Genomic DNA, 13,754 nt, shown 5'->3' on the forward strand with positions numbered 1-13,754 from the left:
AAATAAAATGTAATTATCGTTATTTCTGAACTTGATGTAAACATACTGTCCTGTGAAAACAAATAAACACAAAAAAACGCGAATGAATAACGGCATGTCCTCTTTCTTTTGACAAATAACGGTAATACTAGGGCTGGGTATTAACACAAATTACACATTTCGATTTCGATTCACAAGCTTGCAATTGACCTATCGGTCAGCCCCTCCACTCGAACGCAGATGAGCCAATAGCAGTTGAGTATTAGTTGCACAAGCACCGGAACTCGGTCATCTTTATGTTTCAGCGCCATAGAGAAACATTGGAAAATCTGATGCTCTCATCGATTTGATGGTGTTTATGCTACAAAAATGGTAAAACGATGTTACTGTAACACTCATTCCAGGTATCCTGAGAGGATTTTTTTTTTGGTTGTCATACTCTCATTAAGTTATGATTAAAGGGGTACTTCAGCGCTGGGAAGATGAATCTGTATTTAAACTGGGTCATCAATGTAGTAGAAATGTGAAATTATTTTTTCTTAATTTATTATTTCTAGACTGAGAAAAGACAGAAAAGGTATTTTTGTCTCATGGGGATGAAAGACAACAATTCCCAGAATGCTTCGCTGCCCTGTGAGGCCATTCCCAAAGCCACCTACTGGATTACTGTGACTGAGTTAGAGAAGACACTACAATTAAAAGCTGAACGTGTCTGTTCAATATAATCAGTGAGTCGCCGCGTGAGTATCACAGCACTGAGCACGCGAGTTTCAGTTCACACAATCGGGGAAAGCACAATCATTTGAATATACTCCAGGGTTTCTACTGATACAAGGCCATATGCTAATCGCTGAAGTAACCCTTTAAAGTTAGTGATAGGTAACTAACTGTTCTCACGTCATGTAACGGTGTTCAGTTAAATAAAAAACAAACGATGGTCTACATTTCATAGTATCTCTCCAAAGACGGTTACATGTAAATGAATTGAACCTAACCCTGTGGTACATGAACAGTGTTGATCCTGGATGTTATCAACTGCGATCGTAATGAAGCTTCTCCGCACATTCTTCTTATCGTTTAGTTTGTTTTTGTAAACATTTTTGATATTTTTGTGAGTTTAAATATGTTTAAGGTCTACATTATCTGTCTTACTATAGTTGAGGGACTATAGACTATTTTGATGGGTATTATAGTTTACGGGTAGTGAAAGGAAGAGCTCGCACACAGTTTATCTGAGTTGTTTTGCAGATACAGATTTACCAGTTATAAACTGCAACCACGAAAAGGCACAAGATCTGTATGTTTGTTTATTGTTATTTGTATGAGTGTTTTGTGTAATTTGCGAAGTAAGTTAATGATAATGCAACAGAGATAGAGAGTTTCTGAATGAGACGTAATGCGCACGGCTTGTTTGTTCAGCTGATTTTTCAGGTGATTTTTTGGAGTGAAAAACGATGTGATAAACTTCATAAACCACCAGAAAAGTTTGGTCATCATTCAGACAGAGTATACGCTACAGTTTGTGTCCAAAAACATCTTGGGATGAGGTTTACACACTGACAGCTGTCATTGTAAGACATAGCAAATCGGTTTGTTTGTCCGAGTTAGCAACAGTAACTAAGGGGGGCCTACTGATAGGTCAATTCGATTTAATTACGTTTCGATTCGATTCAATGTCGATTATTTTGGATATATTTCAGGTACAATACATGGCAAATCTTTCATCTTTTCATCTTTTGCCCCTCTTTCAATTAATGTAAACTATGGGAGTCAGTTTAGCCTACTGAAGGTAAAACTGAATTGATTTGTATACAAACACTTAAATTACACTCAATGTTTTTTTGTTTTTTTTTTATATAATAATAAAGTTATAATATTAACTTTACAATTACATAATCATATTTCAACTCCAAATCGTTTTTTGAAACTTTTAAATGGTGGCTGTCATAAAAAACTTGACAGATTTAAATGTTCTTCAGTATTTAATGCATGCATGAATAAAGTTTTTTTGTTCATTCATCAACTGAAAACACACTATAAAAATATTTTTTAACAATTAAGTTACCTGGTTGCCTTAAAATTTCGAGTTCATTGAAATTAAAAATTTAAGTTCATACAATGAACATTTTTGAGAATCGACAACCTTTATTCAAATATTATTAAAAGAAACTGTAAGCATATTGGGTAATGTTTTATTTGTGATGATGCAGTGAAACATGCCAAATTGTGCTATTTTCATGATTTATCAAAAAATGTATGTGGTTCAGATACAAAAATATGTTGAATCATTTCAATTTCCTTCATTGTATCAACTGTGTTTTTAATTTCAATAAACTCAAAATTTTAAGGCAACTAGGTTACTTACTTTTTTAAGTTAAAACAACAATATTTTTACAGTGCAGAAAGACTAATCGATTCTTGGGATTTAAGAAAAATCTGAATCGATTAAAATCGAGAAATCAATATTTTTTTACCCAGCCCTAGTAAATATCACTTTATAAGCTCCAACCATCACGGAACTGACTGCTGCTGGACTATGACACTATTTTCTTCTAGACCTGCTGTACAGCCGAAACAAACTGTTGCATATTTTCCTGTTATCACTGCGCTGAAACAATCTGTACTGTAAAAAGCTCTATATAAATAAAGGCGACTTGACTTGACATGTCCCTGGGATATTCTAGAAAATTATTTACTTCCTCAAAAGAAAGGAAGTCAAACAGGTTTGGAACGACATGAGGGCAGGTAAATAATCATCAGAAATAAAAAATTTTTTGGAAGAGCTATCTCTTTAAAGCAGCTCTCCTCTATCCTGCAGCTACACAAGGTCTTCCAGATCATTAGAAACTTCCAGGCGAGTGAGTTGGGGCAGGACGAAGCTAAACTCTACAGGACACTGGCCCTCCCAGCTTTAAAGAGTCTGAAGCCTTTCAAACTAAACGCCCCTTCATGCGCAGCGCCTTCACACACGTATGCACTTGCATACACACTACTACTCGCATGCCAGGAACAGTGATTCAGCATTTCAAACATTCACCATAACAGGGTGTAGTAGACTGAAAGGACAGCGATACCTCAAGCTGACAGGACGAAGGGAAAGGTTAAAAGAGGTTTATTGAAAGACTAAAGCCTTAAATAGAATGTGCTATGAAATTGCATGTCCAGCGGCCCTTATCCGTCAGTTTGTTGGGTCTGCGTTGGGAAAGGCAGGTCACATTAGTGCACAAGAGATGCAGAGACGCCCCCATCTCGCTCACGCTCCGCTGAAAGAGTTTCACTGACTAACAAGTGGCACCAGACTTTGGCCCGAAGCTCTCGGATTCCAGTAAACGTTTCATTATGCAACCTTTAATGAGTGTCGCCTTATCTGAACTCCAGCAAAACCGCGTGTCAGGCAGCCAGAGCCCGAGGAGATGACTGAGGAGAGCTCTATCCGTCGCTTTACCTCCTTTCGCGGTTCAGAAATAAAAGCCGACGACCCAGAGTCATATTCGATCAAGCACAGCGGCCCATAAGTAAGCACAAACGACAACCGGAAGAGAGGCGAGGAAGGAGGTGAGAACGGAGGGGAGGTCAGCATTTGGACGGATGTCAGTATCCTATAGTACAAGGGCTAACTGCACTGTCCCTGCAGGAGCTTCATAAGCAAGACAGATTTCCTTCGGTCAAAATATGTGATTCTTGGAATGACGTTACAGCTAATGTTCTCAGCTCTTCAAGGAACGAGCTGCTCTTTCTCACAGGAGGAGATGTGAAAACATCACAGGGAGCGGTTACGGGCAGATTTCTGGAACCCAACTTATGTCCTGAGTTAAAGGAGTCCCTGAAAAATGGCATAAAATAATAAATTCAATTATAAATACATATTATATAATATACAACTCAATGTTTTTGTTTGAGAGTTGATTATTAAATACATTTGATTAATTAATCGCTTATCAAGTCAACTTTATTTTTGGTTTCAGTTTCCAGCTAAATGAATTCTAGAATCATTCAAATCAGCAAACAATTAAAAGGTATATTTAATATACCCAATTTAGTTTATGTCATAAATATTTAAACAACACTATCAAAATGAAAACAATAAAACCATTAAATGTGTTCTTTATTACAAACTGAATACTATGACAGACTGACTTTGAAATCTTAATAATTGTAAAAATATTATACATATATACACACACACACACGCAGGAATGAAAGTAATTGTGTGTGTGTGTGTGTGTGTGTATGTGTGTGTGTGTAGAGTTCCTGCCCATTTATATATTTCATATAATATCGGCCATTCCACTTTAGTTATAATAATAATATTATTGTTAATTTCATTCCAGCGTATTAATAAATCTCATATACTATCCGCCATTTCAACCCTCTATTTATATTATTATTATTATTGTCAATATTAATATTGTTATTATTTAAACGGTTACTTTTAAACTAGCATATTTTATAAATATCATATACTATCCACACTCTAGTTATATTATTATTATTATTATTAGTAGTAGTAGTAATAGTAGTATAATTATTTTTATCATCATTATCATTATTATATAAATGGTTAGTTTTATACCTGTGATTTATACCTCTCTATTTATAATACTGTTATTATTATTATTTGGTTACATTCATTTCAGCGTATTTATAAATCCCACACACTATCGGCCATTCCACTCTCTATTTATAATACTGTTATTATTATTATTTGGTTACATTCATTTCAGTGTATTTATAAATCCCACACACTATCGGCCATTCCACTCTCTGGTTATCATTTCGCCACTGAGCCCTGAAAAACCCATATCGGTCGCAACTTCATATAGTTATACAAATGCCAATCAAAATCTGACATCCACAAAAAAAAAATTGTAAAATATCTCACTAGGCCAAACTGTTTGTGAGACGCCAGGGTGACTGTACCTGGACTGAGGGCTTTGTTCTGGAAGAGGTTTGTCAGTTGATTGGAGGGTTTATCACTGGAGTGATAGTGTGACGTCCCACAGGACAGGGAAATCGATTGTGGACATCAAAGAGCGCTCAAGTGATTGGCGACAGCGGCCTGCATCAAATATTTACACTGCGAGAGTGACGTATGTTTCGTAGATATAGCAAGAGCGGACGGGGGAACAACACAGCACAGATCAACCCGAACCGTCTAGGCATGTTTGTTTAGAAACACTCAGAGACCTCATATCACGTGTAACCTTTCAAACCCGACACACGCAAGAGAGCTGGAGCTGACCACTCCACACACACACACATGATATACACCACAGGAGCTTCAGCAAAGGCTCCATCACACACATGTGCAGTGTCAAAGCTCGTACCTGTGCAGATCTGAGACCTTGAACGAAACTCAAACTGAACTCACGGACTAGTGGTTAGTGCACAAGCTCATTCATAACAGAAGAGTCAAAATGCTGAAATAAGTCAAAGAAACACAGCAATGAACTGATCTGAAATCTGAAATATGTTAGACAAACGTGTCTTGATGCAAATGATGTGCTCTGGAGGTTCTCAGTGAAGAGATGAGCGATCACGTCAAGCTGCTCAGAGATGACTGACTCACTAATATTAATAGAGGACATTTGTCATTGACTAAAAGCTGAATTAAAGACATGCTGAAAACAATACTTGTCTAAATGTGTCCGTTCTCAACACTGTAAATAATTATTAAAAAATATATATATATATAGTTAATACAATGAACATTTTTTTAAATTGACCACCTTTATTCAAATATTATTTTTACACTTGTGTGTGTTTTATGTGTGATGACGCAGTGAAACATGCCAAATTGTGCTATTTTCATGATTTATCAAATTTTTTATGTGGTTCAGATACAAAAATATTTTGAGTTTCTATTTACTAAACTAATTTCCTTCATTGTATTAACTCAAATTTTTAATTTCAGTAAACTCACAATTTTAAGGCAACCAGGTTGCTTACTTTTTTGAGTTAAATCAACAATATTTGTTTAAAATGTATGGATATCAGTTATTAATAGATATTACAGTCAGAATTTTTAAAGGAATATACAATGTCAATTCAATTATTATTTAATTTATTATTAATAATTAAATATATATAATTAATCACATTTAAATAATAGTAAGAATTACTATTCAGATTATTATTTAGAATAAATGAAAAATGTAATAGACATATCACTGCATTTAATATAACTAATATATATATATATATTAGTTTATATAAAATATATATTTATTTATTTATATATATTATAATTTTTTATTAATAATTAATAATGTATAATTATGAATTTATATTATTCATTTATTAATTATAATTTTTATATATATATATATATATATATATATATATATATATATATATATATATATATATATATATATATATATATATATATAAATGTAATATATATTTATGCAAACAATTATTTTATATATAAATATATAAATGATATATATACAATTTATTTAATACTTTTACATTTTATTTAATATAAATAGTAATTTAAAAATTATTTATAATAAATAGTATGTTTTTAATTAATTTATATATATATATATATATATATATATATATATATATATATATATATATATATATATTTATATATATATAATTTCATATTTAATAATCTCATGCTACTTTTGTAAAATAACTGTTTGCATAAATATATATATTTTTATTTATTTATTAAATATTAAAACTGAACAACAGTGACAAACCATTGATTTAACTGAAGCTTAAGAGTCAGTAAACATCAGATTGATCTCGAAGGAATGTGTATTTAGCGTCTGGTATTCACTTTGAACTGTTTTCCCTTCACTAAACAACCAGTGTGACCATTCAACTCATGTTCCGGTAGTCTTTATTCTGCTACCATGTAAATTTCACATGCCAAAGCACGCCAACATCTTACACCAACATACATCAACGCTTAAGACTAACTGGCACCGGTTTTCAGTGGACTGTGGGAACGGGATGAAGGGTGACCAGAGTACGGTAACCTGGCTTCAAGAATTTACCCTTTAGAGGTGTGACATTAACCAACGAAAGTTACTTTATCCTCTGGACCGGAGCCCAGACTGCTGCAGTACAGAGCTCTTCTCTGCTTCACGAACTGACAATTTAGCCAGATGATTCAGCGCTGAGGGTTGTTAGGGGGCTGTCAAAGATTCAATTCTCTCGTCATGATCAGAGCGTGCGAGGAGCAGCACGGATAAATGTCTCCCCCTCTCTCACCCTTGCCTTTTTTCTCTGTGTGAATACAGCTCTCTGGAGAGAACAAAGCTGGCAAATAAAGTGCCTGTGTCCCTGTCTTCCCCAAGAGAACCGACTGCCTGCCGACATCTATCACAGTCTAGAGTTTACAGGGGGCTTTGGGAATACAGTTTTTAAGAATGTAAAAGAACATTTTAAGCAATGTTTTGATTTCACTACTTAATTCACTTCAAAATCATGCAATAGGATAAAGGTATTAGTATAGGTCATGCAGTATCTCAACTAGTTAATAAAAAATATTTTAATTATTATTTATTATTATATATGTGTTATTATCGTTTTAAATTCAATTAAAGTTTAGCCTTCAAAAGTTGATTTATTCATTTAAATTAATTTAAGAAGTACAATTGCAGTCTCTTAATTAATTCCATACAAATAAAAGTTGTAATTTTTAATTAAAGTCTTGTTATTCTTAACGTATGAAAATAATTGATTTAATAAAATGTTTAATTAAATAAAAAAAAATCAGTATTATTATCTTAAATAAAAATAAATAAATTTAAGTTTAATTTTATAAAATAATAATTTTACATTTAATTTAAAACGTTGAAAATTATTTTATTATTATTATTATTATCCTACATGTTTCATTATGTAATAAAATATTAGTTAATCTTAAATTAATACCTCATCATTGATTTTTTTTTCCCTTGACACCTCTGGTTTTTTGGTTGTAATGTTTGAAACATGCTTTTTCTGTAAAAGATGCTTTGAAATATGTATTGTAAAAAAGAAAAATTATACAAATAATTATGAGCCACTAAAAGTGGAGCACGTCACACTGTAGACACTACTGGTACTGTTTGGCACACACACATACACACACACACACACACACACACACACACATGTTGGTCTATGTGGTTTACAGGGACTCTCCATAGGCGTAATGGTTTTTATACTGTACAAACCGTATTTTCTATCCCCTTACACTGCCCCTGCCCCTAAACCTACCCATCACAGGAAACATTCTGCATTTTTACTTTCTCAAAAAAACATAATTTAGTGTGTTTTTAAGGCCATTTGAATTATGAGGACATTTGATATGTCCTCATAAACCACATTTATAGTGTAATACCAGTGTAATACCCATGTAGTTATACAAATTTGTGTCCTCATAAACCACATAAACAGGCTCACACACACACACACACACACACACACACATACACACACACACACACACACACACGCACACACACACCCACACACACACACACACACACACACAGACACAGACACACAGACACAATGCCAGCATGTCACTTTAAGCCCAATTAAAACCTAGTCCACAAAAACAGTAGGCCTACAACTAACTTGCCCAACTGTAACCCTGTAAACACATTAACATTCATGAATATCAGTCATTCGCAAACAAAAAGGGCCTCAGGAGAAATGACGTCTATCTCTAGCTCTTACAGATAGCTTAAAACACCTCACAAGCCGATGATTTTCAACTACTCTCAGCCTCTCGCTCCTTTCAGCACATTGCTTTGGAGTGACAGTGCCGTGGTCAAAGCTATGTTGGTGTAAAAAGCCCCCGAGAGAGCCTTAAACTGATCATTACCAGCGCCACATTGTTTATGAGATCAGAATAAAATTGAACAGTTCCTGCGGGAAATTTCCTGTGGTTCTCAAAAACATTGCCCCATTATGAGTCACATGTACTGAGTGTCCAATCACGGCACGGATTCGACAGATCGTATCACGTTTACAACCACAACACAGACACACACAGATTTGACATTGGGTTTATCAGATGTGCTCCCGATAACAATGAGAATGAGTCAATGAGTGCTGCCCGTGCTGCTAAGACTCATGCGTCACCAGAGCTAAGAGAAGTAAACGCATTCGGACACCGATGCGTACGCACTCCCCGAGGGACGCACAAAAGCATGACAATTGTGGAATGCTGGCACACAGACACACAATAAATCAGAGGGTGGGGCGGATCCTCACTTGCACGCGTAGGCCGCCGTGCTCACATACCTGGCAAACATCAGAGGGGTATTGACAGTTAATCCCGCGGATATTAATAGCGTGCGGTGTGATGATGCACTACACCTAACAACACAACTTTGGACCCACTTAATAACAAGGTTTCCATGGATATGAAAAAACCTGTTTTCCTGTTTCTCCGGTTGCCAGGGTGGTTCAGGCATACCGGTGGTACAAGCATGTCACCTGGACGTATTTATTGGAATCCAACTTTCACACATCTTAAGCTAGAATTTGAGTTTTAATCTTGATGACACATGAACTACATAGATATGTGTCACTGTTTATGTCGAACTCGAGTTCCAGTGTATTAAAAAAGTAACTAAAAAATTCAACCTCTAGTGTTTTTGGTCTAATCCTATTAAGCCAGTTATTTTTACTGACAATGCCAGTAGGATAGTTCAGCGTACAGTTGTTTTTATGTATAATGAATTGTATTTAATTGAATTGTTGTTGTTTTTGGGGAAAATGTAAAATATATATATGTTGAAAAATTGAGTCTTCTGATTAAAGAATGTTGCAATAAATTCAATCAGATCTCATGAGAAAACTGTTTTTGTTAAGAAGTGACAATTTCGTGTGGATTTCGTATAAATTTAAACGTAAAATTATTTCTTATCAGGAAAATTTCAAAAATGCAAAATGAAAACCCGCGTCTCTCGATTAAACAATTTTGCGATAAATTCAACCAGATTTCATAAGAAAGCAACTATTTTATTTAAGAAATATCGATTTCGTGTGGAATTCGTATCAATTCGAAATTACGATTTGTCGATTTATTTTTTATTTAGTTTTTTTGGGGGCTTGGGGGGGGATCAGGTTTTCACTGTAGCCTATATTTTAAATTTCCCAAAAAGAAAAATTGACAAATCAAAAGTTGGAATTCTGATAAAATCGACTAACTAAAATAGTTGTTTTCTCATTAAATGTTTTAATTCATACGAAATCGACACTTCTTAACTTATATAACTACAAAATAATTGTTTTCTCATGAAATCTGGTTGAATTTATCGCAACATTCTTTAATTAAGAGACGCAGGTTTTCACAATTTTTTTTACATTTTCCTGAAAAGAAAAATGTAAAGTTTAAATTAAAATTCATGAAATTCACACTTCTTCACTAAAACTGCTGTTTTAAAAGCTATTTTAGTTAAGAAGTGGCAATTTCGTATGAATTTTGAATGAATTCGAACTTTCAATTTTTTATTTTTAGGCTATTTTCCAGTGACGTGCAGAAAGGGGTGCCCCTGCGAACACAATTTCCACCCTGCCTAAAACGCGATGTCTACCTAGGGAAATTCCCTGAAAACCTTGATTTAAGAATGTTGCAATAAATTTAACCAGATTGTAATGAGAAAACAACTATTTTAGTTAAGGAAGTGGCAATTTTGTGTGGATTTTGTGTGAATTCAAACTTTCGATTAGTAGCCTAGGCTACATTTTAATTTTTGGGGGGCTGGAATCAGGTTTTCACTATATTTTCAATTTCCCAAACAGAGAAATTGATATCTAAATATGTTGAATTCATACGAAATTCACACAAAATCACTTCTTTACTAAAATAGTGGTTTTCTTAAGAGATCTGGTTGAATTCATCGCGATATTCTTTAATCAAGAGACGCAAGTTTTCACTGTATTCTCAAAAAGAAAAGAAAAATTACATTTAAACTCATAAAAAAAGTGTCTTGTCCTAACTCCACTGACCTCTACCTGGAAATCTCGAAAGATCCTACAAGGCTGTCCGCAGCCATCTACAGCACTTGTTACTCGGGACCTGTCATGTGACATGGGTCAGCAGCACTTGAACTATTGAATGCACTGAACCACCTCACCATGTGCAGCCTGTAATGAGAGGCAATCATCTGTCCTACGCGACAATGAATGGAGACTATTGACAATCCCATGACAATCCTAAAACAATAAGTGAAGGATGCACAAAAATCAGCCCTGAAACTCAGTAATAAGGCCACACGAGACAGCAAAATACAATACCCTGAAAGTTCGAATGAAGTGTATAAGATGAAATGTGTGTATATATGTGTACGTGTGTGTGTGTGTGTGTGTGTGTGGGGGGGGGGGTCGCACAATACGCGATGTTTTCAAAACAGCTGGAGGGGAGCGCAACGGAATGGGAGCCATGGTAACCAAGACGCGTTTACAAAAGTTGTTTTAAATAGGTGCCCGCGTAAAACCCCCAAAATGACGCATGAGTGAACAGATCAAAAAATATAAACATAAATACCTTCCAACCAGCGGAGCTATTACTATCCCCCTTGTCCTTAAAATAAGGGACACTTTTCACCATCCAGTCGTAGATCTGAGACAAGGTGAGCCGTTTTTCGGGGGAGCTCTCGATGGCTTTGGTGATCAGGTCCGCGTAAGACATATTCCCCCAGGCGTTGCGACGGGACGAGCTGCTCTTGCGCTGCGCGGCGGCGGCGGCTGCGGCTGCGGCGGCCACTGGAGAGGAGAGCACGGGCACCTGTTGCTGGTGATTCGGGATCTGCTGCTGATGGATGCAGTTCTCCTGGCACTGGAAATCGCCGCACAGCATGAGCGGCTTCTGGTCGGGGTAGTCCTCATTCTCTTCCAGCAGACTGAGGTTGTTGATGAAGTCCGTGTTGCTGGAGGGCTCCTGTTTGACGGACGGAGCCGGGGACGATGTGTTGGAGTCTGCGGCGGCGGGGTTAGGGAACTCCGGCCGCGGGAGCGGCCAAGTGCAGGAGCGGGGTCGGGAGAGTGGCTCGAAGTCCGGGTCGATCTCGACCATCTGGTGTTGGGCTGCCTCAGCCATGGTACCAGAAATACTGTTTGCCTCTTAAAATGTCACATATGATTGTCAAATGGAAAAAAATGACTTGAAACGCGACACAATAAACAGAAAGGAAATGCAGTCCCTACTTTAAGCTGACTTGGTTACATTTGGAAACGACGTAAAGGTCACAGTGTGGGTAAAGCGGCATCAGATTGGTGTTGTTATGAAGTTTTGTAATCCAGTCCAGTTAAGTAAGTGATAGTCCTCTCGCTGTCGCTTGTTGAATGTCTGTGTACTAAAACTCTTAGTGCGCTTACTGGAACTCACTATCATATGTCAGCAGACGCCGCCCCCGTATATGATTGACAAGCGGCGGCAGCCAATCACAGGCGCGCTTTAGAAAGCGAAACAAGCCGTGTTTTCGTCCTCTGGAAACTAGTAAACAAACTTTCACGGAGTTTGGCTGTTATGAAAATACTCACTCGTTTTTGACCGCATGGCTTAGCTGTTGCTCCGACATAACAAAAAACGCAGTTCGTTTAATTATTTTGTAACAAAAGGGGATTCTTAGTGAGACGGACACAGATAAACAGTGCAACTGTGTAACAAATGTGTTTTTGGTTGTTACGAAAATAGAAATGCTTTTGATAAATAAAGAAAGCTTGTTTGGTAAGATGCGAATGGAGTTTATGAACCGTTATGATGCAGTTTTTTTTTATCTTGTTTAGCTAGCTAGCCTACATTAAAAATAAATAAATAAATAAATAAATAAATAAAATTTAATAAGAAAATAAATGTATTATTAAATAAAAAATAAATAAATAAATAAAACTATTTGCAACAAAAGGGGGGACAAGGCATATTTCTGTTTATCTCATTTATTTTGGTGGATTTATTGTAGCCTATTGTATTGTATTATGAACAATGCATGTGTATGGAGTAGGCCATAGCCTATTATTTCATAAATATGCTAAACCCATTTTACTTTGTGTTGTAAATAGCCTAGGTAGTTAAATTATTTTTTTTTATTAATTACTGAATGAAAATCTGAAATGCGAAATTTGGAATAATTTATACATGTTTGAATAATTCATTCTATTGATTTGATTGCTTTTCCCAGTAAAAATAAAACAAAATAAAAATAATGTACGCGAGGGATTTTATTCTTGCATTATAGTCTACCAAAGGATAGCCTATTGTTTGTGAGAATTCTTACATGGCATTATGCTCAAGGCTATCCTGCCATCTCGTGTTTAAAACGCCTCATTGTCGCTGGCATTTGGTCTGCTCGAATATCGTGTTTGATGAAGTGACCTTGTGTCACAATCTTGATGTTGAGTCAACAACTTCTGCAGGATATGACAGCAACGCGACAGACCGTCTTATTTCCAGGGCACATGGTTCCAGGAAGCCCCCGCATGCCGATGAACACACACCCCTGCCCTGCCATGTACACACCTGTGGCGATGATCGAGGAAGTGTGGGAGTTTGCAGGCTTCATGCATGTTTTGCGAAATTGCGACAGTGGTAGCCTAAGCATAGCTACTACTTCCACAGGGCGAGGATCTTGAGCCAAAATAGTCTGTAGAAGTGTCTGGCTGCTCGAAGAAGGGCGGGTGAGTGTGAGAAGCTTAGACTTATGATCATGCAGAGCATATGTAAGATTGCAACAGCTGAGTTGAATGCAAGACAGTGATCTTGACATGTGAATTTTGGCACATGATGATGGTTGTGTTAGGCAAAGACCGCT

The 13,754-nt window shown here is 36.1% G+C and overlaps 2 protein-coding genes across 3 annotated transcripts in view; one reads left to right on the forward strand and one right to left on the reverse strand.

Moving 5' to 3' along the window:
* foxo1a (forkhead box O1 a) overlaps nucleotides 1-12,333 on the reverse strand; it is a 53,953-nt gene extending 41,620 nt beyond the window's left edge. Inside the window, exon 1 of one of the 2 annotated variants that reach the window (XM_067450165.1) lies at nucleotides 11,492-12,331. In XM_067450165.1, the coding sequence (XP_067306266.1) occupies nucleotides 11,492-12,043 (552 nt within the window). In that variant the 5' untranslated portion in view covers nucleotides 12,044-12,331. Of the gene's footprint in view, nucleotides 1-11,491 lie in introns of both variants that reach the window. The other variant, XM_067450166.1, reaches the window with a different exon arrangement.
* A 978-nt stretch (nucleotides 12,334-13,311) lies between these two features.
* The window catches only part of slc25a15a (solute carrier family 25 member 15a), a 21,296-nt gene continuing 20,853 nt past the window's right edge, over nucleotides 13,312-13,754 (forward strand). The window contains exon 1 of the mRNA XM_067450174.1: nucleotides 13,312-13,620. The gene's annotated coding sequence lies outside the window, so the exon portion shown is untranslated. The remainder of the gene's footprint in view (nucleotides 13,621-13,754) is intronic.

The sequence above is a fragment of the Pseudorasbora parva genome, chromosome 8 (genome assembly GCF_024679245.1).
Source record: "Pseudorasbora parva isolate DD20220531a chromosome 8, ASM2467924v1, whole genome shotgun sequence".
NCBI lineage: Eukaryota > Metazoa > Chordata > Actinopteri > Cypriniformes > Gobionidae > Pseudorasbora > Pseudorasbora parva.